The sequence below is a fragment of the Myodes glareolus genome, chromosome 6 (genome assembly GCF_982192425.1).
Source record: "Myodes glareolus chromosome 6, mMyoGla1.1, whole genome shotgun sequence".
NCBI lineage: Eukaryota > Metazoa > Chordata > Mammalia > Rodentia > Cricetidae > Myodes > Myodes glareolus.
This window is the reverse complement of record NC_142031.1, coordinates 21,153,000-21,176,961: the sequence shown is the minus strand read 5'-3', so window position 1 is coordinate 21,176,961 and position 23,962 is coordinate 21,153,000. Positions and strand designations below refer to the sequence as shown.

The window sequence follows — 23,962 nt, the reverse complement described above, 5'->3', positions numbered from 1 at the left end:
AGTCAAGATTAAAAGAAAGGCAATGTTCACTCCCTCCTCCACTGAGGCCAGACATGTGTGAAGGGTGTCCCTGCACAGGGGCTTAGAGAGGCCATTGCATGCAGCTGTGAAGGTGAAGTCAGGGATGCTGGGTGATGTTGGAGATGCCAGAGTCACGAGATACCTGCCAAGGAGAGCTGTAGAGCTGGTGTGGAGTCAGTCCAAGAGAGAAATGTGATGTTGTCAATAAAGCTAAAAGGAGCTGTGCCATTGCATGAAAAATATATGATCTTTTTTATTTGATTTTCAGGGGTTACAGTTAAGACTGTCATGAGTCTCAGAAGAGACCTGGACTTTGGACTTTTAAACAATGTCAAGACCGTGAAAGACTATGGGGATATTTTAAATACATTTTGCATTGTGATATGGCTTATAAGTCTATGGGGATCAGGGAGTAGAATGTGATGGTTTGGATAAGAATGGCCCCCGTAGGTTCATATATTTGAATGCTTTGTCACTAGGGAGTGGCACTGTTGAGAAGGATTAGGCGGTGTGGCTTCTCGGAACAGGTGTGGTGTTGTTGGAGATTTCAAAAGCCCATTCTAGACCCAGTCAGTCTCTGTCTGTCTGTCTGTCTGTCCAGCTGTCTGCTTGCCTGTCTCTGCCTATGGATAAGGAGGTAGCTCTTAGCTACTTCTCTATACCACATCTACCTGTTGCCATGCTCCCTGCCATGATGATAAAGGACTAAGCCCTTGAAACTGTCAGTCAGCCCCCAATTAAATGTTTCCTTTGTAAGAGTTGCCTTGGCCATGGTGTCTTCACAGTGACAGAACATTGACTAAGACACCCTGGGACTGACTTTCCTGCTAATGCTATGCCGTCTTCTCATACTAGATACCTTCTCCTTCTGCAGTGGGTACCATGCCTCTTCCCTACCCAGGACCTCCCTACCGCTCTTATGGGAGACTGTGTGTGACCACCAGGGCTTGGACATTCCAAGCAAATGCTGGGTGCTTATGTCAGCAATTCAAGTTTCAGCCTCAGTTTCCCCAGTTTCCTCATACGAGGTCCTTGTTGGAGCCTCTTCTCTGCTGAAGGCCAATGACAGCTATCTCTGCCTTGGAGTCAGAGCTCCCTGAGACTCTACACCACTAGCTCTAAGGCAGGTCTACCTGAGTGCCAATGAACAGTCCAAGCAGAGGAGGAGCATGAAGGGTGGTGTCAGAGTGTCCCAGAAATTTCTAGAATGCTCACAGTTCGTATGGGCTCCAGGGTGGTCATCGGGGCATTGAGGGGGCAGTGGGTAGGGCTAATAAACAGAACCCATGAAGACATGGGGAGCAAGTTGGCCTCTGTAAGCCAGTCCCAATCCCCCAAGCCTAGCTGTTCAGCCACAGACACTCTATTTAAAGTAATACCAGGGTGAGGTAACAAGAGGCCTCCAAATGGTGCTAGGTCCACACCCTGCCACGGGACAGGGATTCCACCCTCACTCCTGATTTTACCCTCGGCATTGCCTCTGCTGTGACCACTGCAATATCTAGTTTGCAGTGGGAAGGCCATCTCACATCTAATCCTCCTGTGAGCCTTACATGACACAAGGAATTGTTTCTTTTTGTAATAAGTACACTTTTTGTGGAGTAGCACACTTAAGACACCACCATTCCACTCCTAGCAGTAAACCCTGACTCACCCTTGAAAGCCCCACTCACATATGGAATCTTAATTCCTTTACGCAATCCTCTCCTACTGCCTACCTCGTTTCTATCCTATGAAAACTGTATTTTCTTCTGTTTTCCCTCCTCACTTTTTTTTTTTATTTTTATGTTTTTAGGTTTGGCCCTAGGATCACATGGGCATGGACTAGGCAATACCCTTCCACCAGAAAACTCAGTCAGCAAAATCCCTATGTAACAATGGGAGTTGTGAGGCAAGACACAGGGCCAAGGTCTTACTCAGCAAGGAAACCTGGCCCTTGCTGCCACCTATATAAAAGGCTTTATGCCTGACTTCTCTAAACCATGTCCCTGGCTTTCAGGAGATTACTCAGGGGCTAGTCTGACCATTCCACAGTCCCTTCATGTCTTGGTGACCTGACATGTGACCAGGCCTAGCTCCAAGAGGATCCCACCCTGAAACTCTCTGTCCCCCACCATATAGTCAGGCTGCCTGAGGTCTTGGGTAACCAAGACAGGGACCTATTCCTGCCTCTCCTTTCTCACTGCTTCTTGCTCACCATGTTTGCATTCAGGACCCTAGCCTGGCCCCTGAATGAGATACAAATTCACCCTGTCTTTTGAGATTGTAGAGGGGAAATGGCAAGCTGCCTCTAAGTGCTACTGAAGGCATCTAAGAGACCTTACAGGGTCATGATCCCCATGACTATGTGTACAACATTGAGATGCCAGATTTGTGAGGCTAAGGCCTGAACTCCAGAGCCAAGAGCCAGTGTTTGAATTCCTGCTGCTCCACACTGGTTATGTGACCTTAGGCAAGGTGGCTAACCTTGTCTGTATCTCCACAAAGCTTCCTCATTGGTAGTGCTTGGGAATACTAAATGGAATAATATACTTCAAGGACTTAGGACAATGCTAGGAAGTCTGAATTTCATGAATGAGAAGACAGGATTCCAAAGGCTGGCACATGTGAAATTAAGTCGTGCATATATTAATTATGACAACACTGTCTATATTAAAATACAAACGAACATATTTTAGTAGCACATTAATTCCGTTGAATGGAGATGTCTTTTATCTGTCTGTACACACTATTTGTATATGGAGCAGGGAGTCAGGGGGAGACCATATCCCTTCTGCCTCTTGTTCAGAGCACCTCTGACACCACTGGAGCTGCTTCTCCCCACCTTGGGAACCCCAGAGACTTGGAGGATCCACGGACCAGGCTCCTGGTCAGTCAGTCAGGCTCTGCAGCCCCTTTCCTGTAACCCTGGGAAAGCATCAAGGTCAGCCTGCCCCACCCCCATCGTAAGCACTGCTATTCCATACTCTATCCCCATCCCTGCTCTCCAGCACTCTGGGAAGATGGCTTCCATTTCTTTGTCAAGACCTACTGGATGCTTCCTCCCTGGTAAGGGGCACCAGTCAAGGACACATTCAAGAGCAGGTCAGGCAGCTCTGTGTGGCTGAGTCAGAGAGGCTCCTTGGAACTGGATGGGAGATGGGGAATGAGGCACAGCTCCAGTGTGTTCTGGGGACTGAATGTTGGCTACACACATGTTCATTCGTGATGGTCTATAAGTCATATACTGCTGAAGTGACCCCATCTTGTATGTACATAACAGTTCATTGAAGCTTACATTATAGATGAAAATCAGTGTGGGGATTCAACCCTCCAACCTGCAGCATCCAAGAGCCCAGACCTTGGGTGCCAAGGAGCTAGCTTCAATCTCTCATAGCCATATTTTCTGGCCTTAGTTTCCTCTACCAAGGGTAGGAGTGGCCAGTGTTTCTATTCCTGGCTGCACACAAGATTCTGAGTCCATAAGGACTATTCCTGAGTCTTGGTGCCCCATCCCCTTTGAGACAACCTCAGATTCACAGAGTATATAGGGAGCTGCTGCATGCACACTTTGGCTATGACAATAAGAACACCTTGCTTAATGGCAGAGAGTCACTATCTCTATGAAAAGGACATCAGTCAAGCCACAGAACTCATAACAGTGCTTAAGCCCTCATGTGTGTATCCGTATGTACATGCATGCACGCCTGTGCGCATGTGTATGGCTGTGTAATTCTGTCATCTGGGTGGCCTTACATGAAAAGACTCATCAGGCTGCATCTCCACCATCCCAGACTCCTGGCTCCTGCTCATCTCTATAACTGTGTCATTGACAGTGCTATTCAGATATAGCCACGGGGATATGACTGCTTAAGACTGTCTTTCTCACTCAGCGTGGCTCCCTGATACTCATCCAGGTACCACATTCCTTTTCACTACTGAGTGCTATTCCATGGCACGAATGTGCCATAGGTGAATTAGCCATTGTAAGATATACTAGTTTGGTGACTGAATGCCCCTCAAGGCTTATCTGTTAAAGGCTTGGTCCCCAGATCAGAGTAATTCAGAGGTGACAGAACATTTGCATCTTCCTGGAGTGTGCTCTTGAAGGGGTCTGTGAAACCCTAGACTCTTTTTTCTTTCTTTGTCTTGCTCCCTGACTATGAGGCAAATGATTTTGTTCTAGCAAGTGTTTCCTACCATGAGCGGCAAATGATTTTGTTCTATTGAATATTCCCTACCATGCCACACTACCTTATCACAAAATGCGCCTGAGATAGCTTAACAGTTAAGAACACTTCTTGCTCTCAAAGAAAAGGACCTGGTTTTGAGTCCCAGCACCCATACCGGACAGTTTACAACCATTTGTACCCTGGTACCCACGGTACCAGGAAAACACATAGTACACAAACACACATACAGGTAAAACACCCAAACTCATAAAGTAATAAAAAATTAATATGTATATAAAAACAATTAATGAGGTCAAATGACCTTGGACTGAGACCCCAAAACCATGAGCCGAAATAGCCTGTTTTTCTTTAGAAGCTGATGGTTTCAGTTTTATTGTAGCCTCGAATGCTGACTAACAGCAAGAGCATCTAGGTGATGTCCAGTTGCATCTGTGGTGAACGAGGTGTTGGGAGCCTGTGGACACAGGTTGTGAGCACAGAGCTTCCATTCTCTGCAAGGGGACAGCCCGAGGGTACCTCCTGGGCTGCTATGGGAGAGTATGTTTATTATTAACGCAAACCACACTGACTCCAGAGCAGTTGCCCGCTCTGTGCTCCCCATGACAATGGGGCCAGTGACCTCACTCCCCCACAGGCTTCCTGGTATTACACTAATAGTATTCTTTATTTCAATTTACTTCATTTGGGTAGCAACTCTGAGCTGTGGGGTGTCAGATGAAGAGAGGATGGAGCTTGTCCTGAGATAGACAGCAAAGCCATGGAAAGCAGCTGGGACGAGGAGGCCAGGAAGGGGACCCACTGGCCAGTGCTGGCCCAGCACAGGTGATGGCTGATGGCTGGTGGTGGCAGTAGTGGTGATGGTGCATGCGTGTATGTGTGTGTGTGTGTGTGTGTGTGTGTGTGTGTGTGTGTGTGTAGGTGGGAGTAGAGTTCGAGCACCTTTCTTAGGTATTGGCTAAAAGCCTGGTGCTGTTCTAAGGGGAACTCCAACTGGGTGGTGCTTATTTGAGGTGAATCTTCCTTTCAGAGAAAGCTAAAAGCAAGGAAGATTTAGTCAGGCCATAGAGGAAGGTTGTTTGGAGTGAATTTGCTTCAGTTTCCAGAGTGAAGGAAGGTACTTGCTTCCCACCTTCTTATCATTGGTTTAGAAAGTGAACACTGGGGCTGGAGAGAAGGCCCAGTTACTAAAGAGCGCACACAAGCAGGAAGACCTAGGTTCAGACCCCCAGCATGCATATAAAAAGCTGGGTGTGGTGACACAGTCTTGGAATCCTAGTGTTGGAGAGGACAGACATGAGAAGATCCCTTTGGCTCACTGGCCAGCTGTTCTTGCCCAATAGATGACATTCATGTTCAATGAGAGACCTCAAAAACTAAGGTGGAGAGGGAGAGAGGACACCTGATGTCAACCTCTGAACTCCAACTGCACATGCATATACCTGTGTATGCACACATGTGCATACAGGTGCATTCATGCACACACGCACACACACACACACACACACACACACACTAACTGCTAAGCACAAGGGAAGATCAGCGCCCCCTGCCCTCAACTCTCTGTAAATGCAGTGTGACTGCTTCGGGATGTTTCCACTGACTCTGCTCTCAAGAAGCTGCATGGGGCTGTGAATATTTGTGACATCCATTCTATGACACCAGACCCCCACTGATTGTGTACATAGGAGTTGGAGACACATTCCTTCCTGCCCTTTGTGGGTATGGGGTGTGTGGCACAGTTCCTAGCCCTATGTGGTGGCTGTGGGCTTGGCTCAGCTCTCCTGCCTCCCTGGTCAACAGGCCATGGCAGCAACTCAATAGGGTGCCTTGTGCTCAGCAAGTACTCCTTCAGGGTTGTCCTTGGAACAGGGTGGAGATGTTTTTATGGTCCTGGGTAACTCAGATGGCCCCACAAAAGGTCAGATCCATCCCCACTAGCCAGCATTGGAGTGTTTGCCTATCTTCAGGGCTCTAGAAGTTTCTCTGTTTGGGACAGAAGTTATGGCAGGAGAGGAGATGGAAGGCATCATCCTGCCCCAAATCTCCTCCATCCCAGGCCCCAGTGCCTCTGTGCTGGCATTCTACAGCAGAACTATAAGTCATTAAGGCTCTCAAGAGCTCATGTTCCTGGCCATTCCACTGCTGCAGGAGAGCGGAGAGCCAACATGGATGGAGGTCAGTTGCCCCTTTGCTCAGGATACAGGGTACTGTCACTTTGTCCCCAGGACTTCTGAGGCAGAGACACAACTAAACCATGATTCTAGGGTCTATATGCGGAGTGGGCACTTTGTGATTCTATACCCTAGGCCTTTGGCCCAGCGTCACATATTGTGGCTAGATATGACTCTGATCAGCATATGCTGGCACCAGCGCTGGTCTTGTAAACTTGGAGTCCTTGTCCAGGCCTCCCTTTCCTCAGCTGTAAGCAGGCTCATCTTCATGCCTTGGATAGGGAGTCTGAGGTGCCAATGGGCAGACTTGCCCTTCATCCTGCCTGGCTCTGCACCTCAGCCTTAAGCCTCCGGTTAAGACAGGACTTTCTGGCTTTCCTGTGCTGGCTCTGGCATATAGACAGCCCTGCCAGCCAGGGGCCCCCACCACAAGCACAAGGAGATGATTGTCCCTAGGTTGGCCTCTACACTACTCCTTGCCGCCAGACCGCCCTGCCCAGAGTTCAGCTGGAGTCTGAAAGAGTCTGGCTGCTAGGGAGGACACCTCCAGAGGCCTCTTGACTGAGTATAAGAGAAGAGCCAGGGACCCAGGAGAGATGAGGTATTATCTGGACACTGGGCCTGGGTCTCTCAGTTACACAGGAAGGAGATTTGTCTATATTTGTCTAGTGGTCATCAGTTCTGAGAGGGTGCAATTTGAGACAGTGAGTCATTTTATTTGTCCAGCCTAGCACCCATACAGTGCCAAAGCAGCCTCTATACACAGGGACATCCTTTAACATGCTTGGGGGATGGCCAACACCATGGTGGCAACAAGGGCCATGGTGCTGGGTTTTCCTACGTTCACACATTCAATACATATTATACAGAACAGGTACATCGAGGGTTAAGAGCCATAAATACTGGGGCTGGAAAGATGGCTCAGTGGCTAAGACACTTGGGTTCAGTTCCTTGCACCTACATCATCACAGTCATCTGTCACTCTAGTTTCAGGATATCTGATGCCCTCTTCTGGCTGATGTGGGCAATGTATGAAAGTAGTACATTTAGAAGCAGACAAAACACTCATAAACGATCATAACACACCATAACAGAAGTCACAGAAAACCTACCAATCATTTCTGGAGTTTTTCATTTAATATTTTCAAGCCTTAAAACAATTATTAAAAACAGTATATGGGAAGCAAAAGCCATGGGCAGCAGACCACTGTAGTGCATGCAGTAGTATGAATGACAATGGCCCCATAGGCTCATATATTTCAGTGCTTGGTCCCCAGTTGGTGGAACCGTTTGGGAAGGATTAGGAGGTGTAGCCTTGTTGGAGGAAGTGTGTCACTGGGGACAGGGGCAAGCTTTGAGCTTTCAAAAGCCCATGCCATTCCCAGTTAGATCTTCTTGCCTCATATTTGTGGATCAAGGTGTAAGCTGTAAGCTACTGCTCTAGTGTCATGTCTTCCTGCCTGCTGCCAAGCTTCCTGTCGTGATGGTCATGGATTCACCCCCAAAATAATCCCCCAAATAAACTCTTCTTCTACACGTTGCTTTGCTCGTGTGGTGTCTTATTGCAGCAATTTAAAGTAACCAAAACAGTGCACTTCACCATTCCAGCCACCCAGTGACACAGGAAGACCATAGACACCCATCTGAGCAGTATCCAGTGTAACTCAATAACTCCACTCAAGGAGCAAAGACAAAGTGGGTGAGATATAACCTCTACCCCTGTGGGCAGGCGGGTAGCCAAAAAGACACACAGCAAAGTGGTCACAGAACACTGGGACTTTAAGTGAATGGAAGGTAGTCACCCTCAATAAACAGACCCAGGAAAGCTCCAGGAAAGGGCACCTGCACTGAGTTCTGAGAATGAGAGGCCAGCTGAGACAGGGCTCTATGCTGGGACCACTGGACTGGACAGGGAATCCGACCTGGATAGATCCACTTGCCAGGAATCCAAATCCTCTTACTTCCCAAGGTTTGGGGTGCAACCAGCCCCTCCTGGGCTTACAGTAATGGAGGCCTTGCAACATATAGTTCAGGACCCTGCAAGGCCTGTGCCCTAGTGGCCTTGGTCTTATGCCTGGAACTAACAAATCCTACTTTTCCAGGCCTAGATTACTGACTGATAGGAGGAGCATAAATACAGAGGCATCAACCCACTGGGTCTTCTTGACTTTTCACAAGGTCTTGCTCAGACTCCAGAGTGCTGACATGGCCCCATTCAGTCCTCAAGCCAGGGTTGGAGTTTCTGATTCCTACATTACAGATAAGGAAGCTAAAGCTCTGAGAGGCAGAGACCTCTCCAAGGCCTCCCAGCTTGTAAGGAAGGAAGCCAACCAGGTAGCCAACCTTCAACCCCAAGAACATCTACTGGCTTCGGAGCTCAGGAAAACAAACCAAATCACCCGGAACCAACTCATCCATTTTGCACCTGAATTCTTTAACAGCTAATAAAACCTCATGGATCAAAGGGAGGAGGAAGGAATAGCCAGGTATTATCTAGTAGAAGATGCCCACTTCTGGGTTAAATGTCCCTTAACCTGGCAAGTCAGCAGTATCCAGGGTAAAAACTGACAGGGATTGCAGGAATCAGCGAGAAGCCAGGCTCTCTGAGTCTCATGCCCTAATGCTAGTGTGTTCTCTAGATAAACAGGGACCCTGACTGAAGCCCAAACCAGGAGAGGGACAGACACAGGAGGGGCAAGCCTTACATGCCAAGCTAGTGGGTTGCAATGCACTTCTATTTTGGGGTGCAAGATGGTGCAGCAGCAGGCACTGTTCCCCAGTGTCTGCTCTGTTCAAGAGGCAGAGCTTCTCCTAGCAGCAGATGGCAGTGGCCTTGGCAGAAGCCCCAGGTGACCTTGGCCTCAGGGGGGCTGGTTTCACTAGAGAGGAGAGCTCATCCTCAGCTGGAGGTAGGAACATTTTTACAGAGTCTGATAAGAGGCAGAGGACAGCCCCAGACACCCGCAGACCCTTTCTGAAGTCTCCTTGCTCTCTGTCACTGGGATTACTGTCCTGAATATGCTTTTTCTTGTGGACATGAGAGTACTTTAGGGATAATACTGCCACCACCTGGGCCCTATCGCAGGGTTCATGGACACCAGGTTTTGTGAGGCTTTTGGGGTTTCCTTTTCCTGACTCCTCACCTTGAGCTCAACCCCAGTGGGGTCATGGTGTCCTCAGTCCCTACCAGAGCCCCTTCGGCTTTTCCTACCAGGCTTTACCTCCAGCCTAGGCCTGACCCACATGTATAGACAAGTATGTGTGAAAGAAGAGGTGAAATGTTGGCAGGCCATAGGCTTCAGGAGACCCACAGAATATCTTGCAGCCACTCAGTACACATGTACTGAACCAACTCCATGCTAGGCCCCATGCTTCCCTTTGCTGGAATCAACCTATGTGCTCTGACGGCACCACTGGTCCAGAGATTTCTGCAAACAGAATGGCAACTCCAGACCCTATGTGCTAGCTGCAAACCTTCAGGAAAGAACCAGTCAGAACCTGGGGAACTGAGGTAGTTCAATGTCACTGCAGCTGGGCTGGCAAGACTTAGCACCAGCCTCAAAGCCAGAGCTGACTTTGGGTGTGGCAGTCCCAGCAACAGAAATGAAAGAACCAAAGGTCCCAAAGGAGATAGGAATGGCCGGGAGCAGGGCAGGGTGGGGAATGGTTGGGGGATGAGAAGAGCAGGCTTTGACAACCCCAACCCAGTTCAGCTCACCAGCTCTGTCTCGCCTCTCTCTCTGTGACAAGGCAATTTGCTGGAAGCCAATTCACAGAATAGTCAATTTGTAGAACGCCAAAACCATCAAAAGGCCTTGTTTCCCGTAACCTTTTCGTTTTAGCTGACTGGTTTCCATTTTTGTCTTCAAAATGGCATTTGCGGGAGTGTTCAGTTTGTCTCTGTCCCCGCCGCCTGCTGTGGCGGCAGCAGGCAGAGGAGAGCGTGGGGACTGTACCATCACTAACATATGTGGCTCTGGGCAGAGGGAGAGCAGGAATGGCTGAAAGCCAGGCAGACTCACAGTCGCAGGGAGAGGGGAGGCCGTCTTCAGAGAAACCCTCAGGTTGAGGTGGGCCCTGATTCTGGGAGGGGCCCAGACCCTGCTCCAGTAGCTGGCTGACAGTCAGGCCTATGAGCCTCCAGAGGGGCTTACACTATTGCTTTTAAGGGCTTGGGTTTGAGCCTTGGAAAGGAGGGGCAAGGGATCTCAGCTGACAGAGAAGAGCACAGCAAAGGGTGATAACCACAGAGTACCTTAGAGGGCAGACACTAAGAGGTGGCCAACCTCTGTCCCACAGTCACCAGGGTCTGAGCCAATAGACCCATAATGTGAGCCTCAGTTAAAAAGATATATTTTATTTCATTTTTACTCATTTGTATGTGTATGTGTCTGTCTTAGTAAGGGTTTCTACCACTGAAAAGCACTATGACCAAAAATAACTTCTATGTTATAGTCCATTATCAAAGGAAGTCAGGGCAGGAACTCGAACCTGGAGGCAGGAGCTGATGCAGAGGCCATGGAGGAGTGCTGCTTACTGGCTTGCTCAGCTTTCTTATACAACCCAGGCCCATCAGACAAGGTGCGGCATCACCCACAATGGGCTGAGCCCTCCTACATCATCACCAATTAAGAAAATGTGCCATGGGCATGCCCACGAGCTAATCTGGTAAGGGCATTTTTTTTTTAAACTGAAATTTCTTCTTCCCAAACAGCCATCCTAGCTTGTGTCAAGTTGACATAAAAACCAGTCAGCACAGTGTCTTTGTGAGTGTATGCCATGTGGGTGCAGTTACCTATGGAGGACAGAAAAAGAGCTGGAGCTACAGGTACTTAGGAGCTGCCTGGTGTGGGTGCAACTTGGTAGTAGATCACACACATCCCATTCCCAGCACTAACCTCTCCAAACAACAACAAAACAAAAACCATATAAATCAAATGTGTGACTCTGAGATAATTTTAGACTCATCTGCAGTTATGAAAAAATAATATTGAGCACTCCTGCCAACACTGTAGTCATTTTGCTAAACAGTAACACCTCAGAACTCTGTAGGGCACCAATTCCCAAGTCTTGCTCATCCCTTGGGTAGAGTATACACGTGGTAGAATGGTGTAGCACGAAAACCACACACACACACACACACACACACACACACACACACACACACACCCCAAAGCATGGCCTCCACTGACGTCCAGGGACACCTGGAAACAAGTTCCTCACCCTGAGACTGGGAGAGGTGTCCCAGCCTAGGCCTCCATGGAGCACTTGGCTCTCAGGAGTCACTCTACAGATGTCTGCTGTGAAACAATCTTGTACACTGTAAATATGTTACTCGCATTGGTTAATAAAGAGCTGGCTGTCCTATAGATGGGCAGAAAGAGATTGGACGGGAGAGTCAGAAGGGTGGAGTCTGAGGAGCTGCCAGGAGACAGAGCGAGCAGGATGGGAAATGTGTAATGAAGTAAACAAGCCTCAGGGCAGTGCATAGATGAATAGAAATGGGTTAATTTAAGTCACAAGAGCTGGCTAAAAACACGCCTAAGCTATCAGCTGAGCATTTATAATTAATATTAAGTCTCTGTGTTATTTGGGGGAGCGGCTGGCAGGACAGAGCTGATCTGTGGTCTAGATGAAAAACTATCTCTGCCTACAGATGTCCAGCCTGCTTGTCCTCTGCCCACTCAGACCTTTGTGCCCTCCAGAGCTGTTACACTACTTGCTGCCCTAGGGCAAAGAGAGGAGACAGCTAGTGTCAGGAGACAGAGGAGTCACAGGGAGTGGCTCCCATGAGCAGGGCAAGAAAGAAAGGGCAGCCAGAAAAACTGAGGGCCAAGCTGCCTCTAGCAGGAGTGACTTCTCTGTGGTAGTTTGGGCCCCATTCTGGGACCTTCCACAGCCTGCCTGCTTCCATGGCAGTCACAAAGGGGGCTGTCAGGAAGGATGGAAGGCCTAGAGGAAATGACAGGAGGAGGAGGGAAGATAGGTAAATGGCGGAGGTGTGGGATTGAGAAGGGTTGCTCCTCAGTATTCCTAAGGATTACCTTGCCAGACCCCTTCAGATACCTGACCCTGGACTCTCCATCCTCCTGCCTCAGCATCTTGAGTGCTGGGGTTGTAGATATACACCACCAAGGCTGTGGAAACAGTGATGACTGGGCTGTTTGGGAGAACAATGCTGTGGAAAGTCCACACATGAGAAGCAAGCTAGTAAGCAGTTGTGACCATCACAGGCCCACACACTTGAGGTGAGCAGCACTAAAGAGCTACGTTTGCATAGATGAAAGGCCCATGGAGAAGAGTAACCACAGTAGGGTGCCTACACACCAACGCATTCATGTGGGCTCGGAACAGGGTCAGATTAATCCAGGTTTTGCTCTTTGGAACTTTCTGGAAATGCCCCCCTGTAGCATGAGGGCTGGCTTGTTGGGGTATCTGTTCCCGCCTGGTACCCCACAGCCAGCAAATCCCAGAGAAAATCAATCACACAGAGATCTCTATAAGTTATAAAGCTGATTGGCCCATTAGGTCAGGCTACTTATTAGTTCTTATAACTTATGTTACCCCATTATCCTTATCTACGTTAGCCACATGGCTCAGTACCTTTCTCTCTGGTGGTCTGGGCAGAACTGCAGAAGGAGCTTCCTGCTTCCCAGAATACTCCCAGTCTCTTTGCTCCACCCCTACTTCCTGTCTGGCTTTCCCGCCTATACTGCCTGCCTGGCCAATCAGCATTTTATTAAAATATGATTGACAGAATACAGATAATTCTCCCACACCACCACCCCCCACACCCCATTAAATTTCTATCTACAGTTAGTTGAATCTAAAACTATGAAACCAGACTGAACATAACATCATCATCATTGCAAAGACCCCTGATGCTAGACTTCTTTATCTACCCCAAACAGCACTGTCCACTTCCATTCTGAAAGACATGCCAGACACAATAAGGCTTGTCAACATCTACACCACAGCAAACCCACAGCCTGTCCCTCATAAACACTGCAGACATGGAAAGACCTGGTGCTGAGATAACAGTCATTTGCCAAGGAGTGGCCACCCTTGGGCAGCTGATCCCACAGATACCTGCTGGGGAAACCTTGCTCCCAGGAAAGCTGCTGCCCTTGGAGACATGATGGCCTAGGTGGTGACAGCTCTTGGCAGAGCTCCCAACATATCACAGTCCGATCTTCCCTTGACTTTGAGAGCAGTCACATTCCTAGAAAACTCAACGTATAGCCAAGTCACACAAAACACATTTGGAGATCTATCTTGTTTGATGCAGGCAGGGGCTCAACATCCTGCGCAAGCTGGCCTCAACTCAGTGACATACCCACCACAAAGAAGTGGAAGGAGAGAACCGACTCTACAAAGCTGTCCTTTGACTTCCACTTATGTGCCATGGTATGTGCCTCTCCACTACATGCACACGCACACACACAATAATAAACAAAACAAAAAAAACCAAATAAACATTTTAAATCCTATGCCTAATAGAACTGATCTGGACCAAGATTTATCAAAAGTGATGACAAGGCTATGACATGTAGGTACTTCTTAGGGGAATCTGACCAGTGTCCTGTCACCTAAGACTTCTGGTCACCTGGACCCTCCTCTCCTTTGAACCCTACCTTCTAAACACCTGATGCCTACGAGTCCTGGCTCCAAGAACAGACAGACAAGCATTGGTGAAGAGGGGGTGGGGGTCTGGAACCAGACAAACTCCTGGCCATGAACCTGAGCAAATCACTTCCCTGCAGAATGTGTCAACCACAGACTCAACATGCCATAGTTCCAGGGGGTTGAACAAGGACACCAGCCTGAAGTTCTCTGAGATCAAGTTAAGCTAGTACTATGATGTAGGCCAGGCAGGGTGCCTCATCCTGAGAAACATGGGGCCACTGTTAACTGCAAGGAAGAACGTCCAGCTGCTCTCAGTCCAGCCCGAAGACCAGTGCTCCTGACTCCTGCAGCTTCCCCTAACTGCCCACTCTGGCCAAGGGATAAGTCAGGTGCCTGCCTTGCTACTCTCCTCCAGCGCAGGAGACAACCTCAGCCTCACCCTCCAAGTCTCTGCTCAGTCCACACTGAGCTGGGACCGTGGGAACCAGTCCACAGGGCCCTCCCTACCCATGGCACTGTTCATCTTCCCCCTCTTCTTCACAATCAGCCATTTTAGCAAAACTCTTCAGTATGATAACAGGTCAGAGTTCAGGGTTAGGGTGGACTGCACAGGTTTACCCCTGCCTGAGTGTTGGCTGGGACAAGTGGTTCTGGGGCTCAGTTGCATGGTCTGTACTATGCAAGTAAGAGATGGTCAAAGGAGCTGAAAGACATGGCATTTGCATATTCAGAGGTTCCTGCTTTCTTTGTTTAGGTGGCAGATGCACATTCTAGTCCTGGGGTTCAGCTGACTGTGGAGACCACCTCCTGTGTTGAGGCTGATGTTCACAAGTACCTCCCCAGGAACCTGGTAGTACCCAATCCACTGCCCTGTTGTCCTACTTAGGACAATGCCTGGCACCACCAGGACTCACTGCCTTAACTGTGTATCCTGCATGCATGTGATGTACCTAGCACTTTTCTAGGTGCTGAAGGTCTCTGAGGCTTACACACCATCAGGAGTCTGCCAAGTATAGCTTATATTCTGTTAGTAAGCAGACTGACCTCCCAACAAGCTGGACATAGTGTCAGGGTAGACAGAGGCCCAGCAGGGAAGTCAGAGAATGGCGGGGTGGGAGGTCTGAGGCTTTGGTCTTGCATGGCTGGTCAGAGCCAAAAAGGAACAGAAGAAGGGCCAGGAAGTTTCAGGCAGTCAGTAAATGAGCCAGTTACTGGATAAATGGGTGGACCACAGACATGCAAAGAGGCAACCAGCGCCTTGCTCTGCAGATCTTTATATATATAGCTCCACTGCCTGAGCTGGAGCCCTGCTCAGCCACTGCCTTGAGGAAGGTGAAAACGCTGCTGGAGTCAATCAGTATGGGGTACCTTCCTTACAATGCTGCTAAGCTGACCAAAGTCAGCTGTGGCCTGGTCAAGGACTGCAGGCCTCATCAGTATCTTTATCCCATCTCCAGGCCACCTCCAGAGGAGACTGAGGACCCACCTCTTGCAGTACTAAGTTTAATTTTCAGAGTGACCCAGGGGGCAGAAAGAATGAGGGTGTCTGGGGAGGTGAAACAGGGTGCACAGTGTTCCTGCTTGTGGAGCAAACAAGGCCAAGGGACAGCCTGATCGGGTGACATGTGGGAACACACGGCTGCTCAGGTCTGGGAGGAGCAAGTTGGGGGAGGGGCAGAACTGCGAAAGGCACAGCAGCAAATAGCTGCAGGAGCCCAGTGAATTCCTTCCCTCCCTGCACCTCAGTCTCCTGCTCTGTAAAATGGGATCAGTCATACTCTATTTGCAGCAGTTGAGGATGTGAGAAAGCATAAGACTAGCCAAGACTGCTCTGAGTTGACAGCCATCAGCCCCCTTCAAGACGTCCGGCCTGGATAACCAGAGATCTGGAGCAGCAGGTACTGAGAGGTCCCTGGGCTGGGCTGAGCCCTGCCCTGGTCAAGTGGAAAATAACAGTGGGCCAACACAGGCTGCTGAGTGCCTAGCAGGTAAATCAGCAAGGCTTGTTTGACTCCAAACCCTCTGCAAGGGTCCCTGGCTAATCTGTTTGATAGCAGCAGAATGTAGGAGGAAACAGGGCAGGAATAGCTTAGCCTACAGTGCCCTAAGAGTTAGAGAAGTGTGGAGAGACCTTCAAGGAAGGCAGGCAGGGGGCACAGGTGCCTAGACAGGTGCTGCCAATGGCTGTGTGTTCAGATGCAAGTCCCTGGTCCTCCCCAGGCTGAATGAATGAACCCTGGGAGCACAGTGGAATCTATGGGATGAAGCTGTGCACTTGACAAAATAATTTCCATGAAAAGCCCAGGCCCTATGCCTAAGCCAGTAAATGCCAAGTTTCCACAGTGATGTTTTTCTAGTCTCAGTTTCCCCATTTCAAAAATGGGGTGTATGTGTGTGTGTGTTCATGCCTGCCTATGAAAAGACTTTCAGATGGTGTTCCCGAGTGTTGGAAACAGGCCCTGGGCCAGGCTGCTCTCCATGAGGACTGTCACATTTCATGCTAATGACATCTTCCCTCTACAGCAGCTTAGTAGCCTCTGCAAGTTGTCAGTTTCTTTGACACTGGAGACTCCTGTTCCAGAAAAGGTGTGATAGGTAGGAAGGAGGCTGCTGCCTGGGAAGTACCTTCTCCAAATGTGAGACAAAGTTCCAAGCTGGGGAAAGCTTTATTATTTCTGGCCTTACCACTGAGAGCAAAAACTCTGTGTGGTTTGCTTAAACCAACAAACGGACTCAAAGGCTTTTCCACTGAAAATGCAGACCCACAGCCAGAGGCCATAGTCCCACTCCCCCTACAGGGGCCTACAGACCCAGTTTGCAGAAGAGGCACAGGCTATGTTTACTTTCTATCAGGCTCATTAGCATGGGAACCGCCCCTTGTAGGAGGGGAGGAGGCAGAGCCTAAGAGGGTTTGGAGGGCCCTTGATGGGGTTTGGGGCCTCTGCAAGTTCAAGGTCTATTTGAGGAGAGTTTCAATCTCCCAGGTGACCTCCTACAAATTGCTGCAAGCCCTATCCTAGTACTAGTGGCTGATCCCAATTCAAGAACGTCATGGCTTGCTCTCTCACAAGATCTGAGCTCACCAAACTGTCCCTAGCAGCGTCCAAGCACGAAGCAGGTTGCCTAGAGCAGGCAGAGACCAGACCCAAACCTCATCCAGTTTCCAGAGCCTAGGGCGCCCAAGTCAGTCAAAGGTTGCTCTTTCCAGAACAGCCCCCAGAGAGCCTAGAAAGAAACTGCCATTTAAATCCCCCTGCCCCCTGGGAAGCCTGGCTTCACCAAGCACGGCTTTGCTTCCATAAATACCAAGTCCCGTGATGTCACCACCCTAAGCCCGACTTTCACCGCCTCGGCTGCTGGCATCAGGCCCAGCTGACGGGTGCTCTGTACCCACACATTACACCTGCACTGGACACTGCTGCCACCTTCACCTGTCCGTGGAGGATGCCGTCTCCTGCCACTGTCTCAGCCTGCTGATGGCCTTCCACCTGGCTTGGGTGCGGGCCACAGGCTTGCTGGGTACCAAAGCTTTCCCTAAACAAGCAAGCTGGGGGAATTTTTGCCAAAAGCCTGGACCATGGCCATGGGTCTGGGGACCCTTGTATGTGGATATGGATTAGGAGGAAGGTGACTGCCTCAGCAAGGGACTTTCACAGCTGAAGGAAGATTTGCTGACTAAGATAATTTTTCTCCTCCTCCTCCTCATCAACGCCGCCTCTGCCGCAGGGGACAAACACTAGAGACAAGCTTGCTCCCTCTGGAAGCCACCTGCAGAGCAGCCACCCCACCCCCACCAAGCCCCTCACTCCAACACCATTCCAACACGCGAGTTGTGGTCCTTTCTGCCTCAGGCTTCAGGATAAACCTGTCTCATATACTCACAAATAGCGTCTTCGGCAAGCCATCCTGCCCAAGTCTGATCTCCTTCTCTCTCTCTCCTGCCTGGGCTGAGGAGGCTCAAGGTGGTTCAGAGGAAGAGCAGGATGCTCAAGCGAGGTGGAAAGGAAGAAAATGAAAGCCAAGGGCAGTCACTTTCCCAGGACTGGCAGGTTCATCTAGAGAAGCTCGGAGTAATGTGACAGGGGGCTCCAAACAGGTCCTCCCACGCAGGGTTTACACTGTGCCCAGAAGCCTGGGAAGACGTCGAGTCACCATGGTCGCCAGGTTGGGCGGGGGCGTCTGCCTCGCTGCTACCTGGGACTTCCTTGGGATTTTTCCCTCCCGCACATCCGGGGTGGCAGGGTGCTGGGGAGAGGAGGGGAGAGCTGGGGGAGGGGGGTGTCTGTGCCGGTTTGCTCTCGCAGCATCCGGAGGAGGGACAGGAGTGCAGGAGCGCCCCCCTCCTTCCAGGAGCAACGTAGTGCGGCCGAGCTGGACCAATCGCCAAAGTGCTCGTTGCCGTGGCAACTGCAGCATCAAACAGAGCTGCCCTGCGGTGCCGCTGCAAAATCAAGAGCCCTGGCGCTGAAATCGAGGTGGCTCCTTTCTGGCCCTAACTGGAAACCTGGAAATCAGTTGCTAAAATGCATTTGCAGCCTGAAGAATATAATGATGGCACTGCCTTCCAGGGTAGCTTTTTCATCCTTGGCATGGAAACTTAGGAGCCGTTAAACTAAGCAAGTGCTCTGGAGAACTTGTGCTCTGGAGTTAGGGGCTGTGAGACTTCAGGAAGCTGAGTGCCTCCTGGGAGTCTCCAAAGTGCTACTGTAAAATGGGATCATGACAGCTGTGTGACCGGTTCTGGAGGCCCTGCCACTACAGTAGCTGAATAGCAGATGACATAGTTTGGATCACTGCTGCCAGTTATTACCTAAAGGGAGTGAGGCCGGGGCTGGGGCCAGTCTGTTCTAGCTGCGGTACCCCTCCTTCCTCCCTTCTTTCCCCTCTTGCCAGCACCCCCAGTGTGCCTGCGGAGCATCTGCCTTCATTAAGGATACATTCAAAGAGGAGGGGAAGGGAGAAAACATAAAAGTCAGAATGTGAAATTGTGCCTAGCAATCAGATCAGGGTTCAACCAAGGAGAAGAGAGGTGTGTGGAGGGTGGGGAATCTTCTTGAGCTGGGGTCAGGGAAAGGAGGCCTCCCCAGGAGCCCTCACCCAGAGGACTGTAAAGGCAGGAGCTGTCTGAGCAAAGAGCTTGTGCTAAGGCCCTGAGGCAGAAAGATGCTGGATGGATTTGAGGGATGCTGGCACAGCCAACATAGCTATGAGGTGAAGATGAGGAACATCCACTTCTCTCTCTGCACATTCGCCTTCTCTCCCCTCTGAATATCTCATGCTTTCTTGAGCAGGCAGCCTGTTTACCCAGTGTCGGTCAGGACTCTCAAACCCAGCTGAACGTGTGTATAAGGAAAGCTTTTTAATGCACACACCAGACCCTGGGGAGTCACCGGGGGGGGGGGGTCCTTACCCATCTAGGACTAACGGATAGAAGGTGGCGCAGCCAGCACTTTGTCTGGCCTGAATCTTCACTTGCAAAAATACCTCCAGGGGAGGGGCACATGAAAGGATGGGACCGTGAACCCTCCAGTTGGGGGTGGCAATTGCCAGGCTGACTCCATTTCTTCTTTCCATCCTCTCAGCCTCTCAGACCCATGAAAGCTAGGGGAAGATGGATGCTTCACTCTTGGGTTCTGTTATTTTATTACAGAGGAAATGGGTCTCAGAGACGGTGAGCAGCTTAAAGAAAGTTGCACAGCAAAGAGGGATAGAGGCCAGATGAAGAAGACCTCATTCCTCTGGTGGCTGGAGTGGGGCGGTTCCTTGGATGCAGTATAATAATTGTTGAAGCAGCTGGGTAGGCAAAGTGCAGGGGACTCTGGAACTGGCCAGTCTTCCCATGGCCTGCCCCCCACCCCTGAGAAGAATACTGCCATAGGAGTAATTCAGATCCATGTGGGCTTAACACATGGTAAACTGGCCCCATGTCTCTACCTGATTAAGTTGCACTATAGCTTATCAAAGTCAGAATACCACCATATCAACAGGAGGAGTCCTCCTTCTGTTTTGGATCCTATATCAGAAGCAGGTTTAATTAACCACAGCTGCTTAGAGAGGTGGGGAGGGCACTAACACTGAGGTCAGGCGAGCTCACCAGTGTGCCCACGCTCCAACAATCCCTTTCAACCTTCTTAAAGAGGAGCTGCTTTTCCCACCCTCATGTCACAGATGAGTAAACCCCTAAGTGTGCACTCTCTTCTCAAGTCCCCATCCTGGGCTTCCTCTTGTCTTCCCTTTGAATGCGACATCCATTGCACACCTGTATCTCTTCTGGCCCTTTCTCCAGAGGCGCACACATCTCGCTTGTACCACATTTTAAAGCAAGAGTAAGTGATAAAGGCCTCCATGCTCAGAAACAGGGGCCAAGGCTTCTGGGCTTTGACAAAGCATTGAGTGCAGCACAGTGCATTTCTTCTCACACCTCTCTGCCTGGCACAGAGTAGGTCTGGTCAGGTAAAGGAGACTCTAAAAGCCATGCGGTTGACATTACAACTGGTCTCAAACTTGAGACCCCAGAGGTTTCTGAGTTCAAAGAATGGACAGAGGGCAGGAGCATGCAATCACCAAGTGAGGGCCAGATTGTTAAGTTCAGCATCAAAGATGGGAAGTCCAAGGACACAAGAGGGCTCAAAGTCACAGTTAGGAAGTGATGCAGCAGACTGTACCTGTCCACTTTAACTGTGATCAGATGCCTGAAGTGGGAGAGGGTGGCAGGCAGCCTTGCCATGATTGTCTCTGCCTACGGTCATAAGTACAGGTCCATCTGCCAATGCACCATTCAGGCTGGGACTGACACAGAGCCCTCCATAGCCAGCCCTGTCCCCATCTCATCCCTGCGTCTGGGGGCAGAAGCAGCTTCTAGGGCTTGTTCCAGAAACTTCTGATCAAGGACTTCCCCTCCATAGACTGGAAAATTCCAACCTGCAGACTGACAGGGACATTCAGGCAGAGTGTCTCTGTCTTCCAACCTGTGGCCATCTGTCCCCTAGGCAGGAGCATAACAGCATTTGGGAAGAGGGAGAGGCTGCTGGCACATGACAAAGAGATATGCCAGCCTCAGTCATTCCAGGCAGGCACCCATGCATCTCAGTTTTGGATCAACCTCACAGGGGTTGCAGCCCATCTCCTTTTCAGGTAGTCATAGGCCTAATTGAAGTGCTCCAATGTGTTCACCCCTTAACCTGTATCAGTCCCCAAAACACAAATACTTCAAGCCCCACTGTATTTCCCCCTTTTCTGAAGCTTTACATTTTCAGTAAGCAAAATGTAAATATTTCTTCTGAGACAGGGTCTCACTTGTACCCTTGGCTGGCCTAGAGCTTACTATGTGTATTGGGCTGACTTAGAATTCATAGAGAGCTGCTTGTCTCTGCCTCTCAGAATTCTGGGATTAAAGCTGTGCTTCACCAGGCCCATTGAAAATGACTTCATAAAGTAAGTATATTCCTCTCCCTGCCTCACATCTTACCCCTCTTGCTCATCCCTGCAGAAGAAATGGTTCTCATCTGTCTGGAGCACATCCTTCCTGCACTTTTCCTATGTATTCATACATATATGCATATGTGCAAGAAACAGAAAGTACTGCATGGAGTCTGAAAACGATACCACGCTATGACGTTAAAAATATTTAAAAATTTCTAAAAGACATAAAGATAAGCACTGTGAACCATGATGCACCGGCTGCCTGTAATGAGAAACCTCACTAGATAAACATGTCGGAAGCCTTGGGGTCATGCCTCGTAACATCCTCTCCCCAGCCCAGCTCCCAGGCTCCCATAAGTGCATGAATAATCCGTAGGGAACCTTTCTTACTCAGTTGTCCACACACAGGCATCCGAGCAGTGCACCCGACTGTGTGTAATCAGAGCTGTACGTAAGTGGCCTCACACTGTGTCTTTTTCAGCAGCCAGCTCTCTGCTTAACACCACATCCGGAAGGCTAAACCACAGATTCTGCAGCCCAAGGCTCTCCCATGCTGCAGTTGCCCATCACATGCCTCTCATATCATAGTCATGGTCAGTGTTCTGAATGTAGGGGACCCTGTGGGGAAGGCTGAGGTAGGGGTTCCATTGTCTATAGCCCCTCCCCTCCCTTCAGGGTGGCCGAGGAAAAAGCAGTCCCTGAGCAATTATCTTTGGAAATGTATGTGGGCTTCTGGAATCTCAGTAAACACTTCCTTCTGCAGCAAACCAGATATCATTGGGTACCCCATCGCCTGACTTGGGGGAGATCAGATTCTTACCCCGAGATAGTTAAGAAAGGTCCTCAGGGCACCCCTGAGAAGGAATTAACATCTGGGACCACAAGGATTGGCATTAGTTACCCCCAGCCAGGCTTGCCTCAGAGTGTGCCAGGCTGGCTGTGGTGCATGAAACTTGTCAAAGGCATGCATGAAGAAGCCCAAGCTTCACTGGGTAGCCCTGGTTAGGGAGAAAAACAAGTTAGTCAATGTCGCACTGTATTGAATGCTACGGCCTCCAGAGGGAGTAAGTGAACTTGCTGGGAGTCACCTGCCTGGGAGGTGGGGTGAATGAGAACAAGAGGGGGTGCTGCTGAGTGCGGAATTCTGGGACCCTAAGCTGGGAGTGCAGACTGATCTAGGATCAAATCTGAGATGCAGTGGCTCTAGGCTGGGAGTCCCTCAACCCACCTCCCATACCTCACCTCTCATCAGGCAGTGAGTCAGTGCTCAAGACTTGGCTCCACCTCTACCACCAGCCGGGGACTTTGGGCTGGGAAGTTCTCAGAGTCTTAGGTAGCTGAGGTTGGCCTCTAACGCAGTAGAGATGTGGATAACTTTGAATTTCTGACCTTCCTGCCTCCACATCCCCAGTGCTTGGCTGATAGGTGTGCACCACTACACCTGGTTTATGAGGTGCTGAGGATCAAAATCAGGGCTTCCTGCATGCGTTCCCCAGCTACAGGCAATGCACCTCACATGTCGGCCAATCCCCTCAACTGACAGACATCCACATAAAGACTGTCATGGAATAAACTTAATCACTATGTTCTCACACAGCCTGCGGAACTGGGGTGCCAATCTTGGAAGCCTGGGCTAGTGTGAGGGTGCCAGGCAGGACTGATGCTTGGGTTGCCTACACCCCCAGTTCGGGTTCTCAGAATTTAGCACTCAGCAGCACCCACTCTTGTTCTCATCACCCCACCTCCCAGGCAGCTCACTTACTAGCTCTGGAGGCTGCAGCATTCAGGACGGGGCAACACTGACCAATATGTTCTTCTCCCCAACTAGGGCTACCCAGTGCAGCTTGGGCTACCCAGAACAGGGCAAACCAACAGGAAGGTTAGGCAGATCAGAGAGCGCATGGAATACTGGGCTATATAAAGGGGAACCAATGAGTCATGGCCCCAGGCCATAAGTGCTGGGAGGAGGTGAATACTTTGGCTCCTCAGTTCTTTATCAAGCCCTGTCTTCAGGGAACTGTGCAAGACCCTTAACTGTCCAGTAGGGGAAAAGAGGGTGCTGAGGTGATGATGTCTGTGCAGTTAGAGGCGGGGGTGATAAAGACACTCACTGACATCTTCCTGTATGGTAGAGACCATGCACTCAGCACAGGTCATAGTCTCTGACTGTCAGGACCTTCATACTGGAGGGAGTGGGAGCCCTGAGTATGGTATGGGGATGAGAAGAGAAAGAAGAGACAGTATAGAGTATAGGGAGAGTGAGAAGAACAAAGGGGTAGGAGATAGGGCAGGATAGGACCTTGTGTGCTTCTGAGTGGGCAGTGGTCTCATACCTCTATGAAACAGCGGAGGTGCAGGGTGAGAGGAATGAAGACTTCTTCTTTTGGGAGTGACAGACAAGTGCACAAGTGCAAGATGAAGGACATGGAGGATTCCAGAAACTCATAAGGGCCATGCTAGAACCATGGCTCTAAGAAGGTGGGGGGCAAAGGAATAGGTCTAATTGGAGAAATGGACCTTGGAAGGAAAGGGAAGGGAAGTCACTTGAGT

The 23,962-nt window shown here is 50.0% G+C and overlaps 1 protein-coding gene across 8 annotated transcripts in view; it reads right to left on the bottom strand.

Moving 5' to 3' along the window:
* Window positions 1-23,962, bottom strand: part of Iqsec1 (IQ motif and Sec7 domain ArfGEF 1) — a 334,563-nt gene that overhangs the window by 133,093 nt on the left and 177,508 nt on the right. For 2 of the 8 annotated variants that reach the window (XM_085690582.2, XM_048416443.3), the window contains exon 1: window positions 17,873-18,232. The exons of the other annotated variants lie outside the window; for them this stretch is intronic. In XM_085690582.2, the coding sequence (XP_085546708.1) occupies window positions 17,873-17,895 (23 nt within the window). In that variant the 5' untranslated portion in view covers window positions 17,896-18,232. Of the gene's footprint in view, window positions 1-17,872; window positions 18,233-23,962 lie in introns of those variants that run through there. 8 annotated transcript variants of the gene reach the window in all.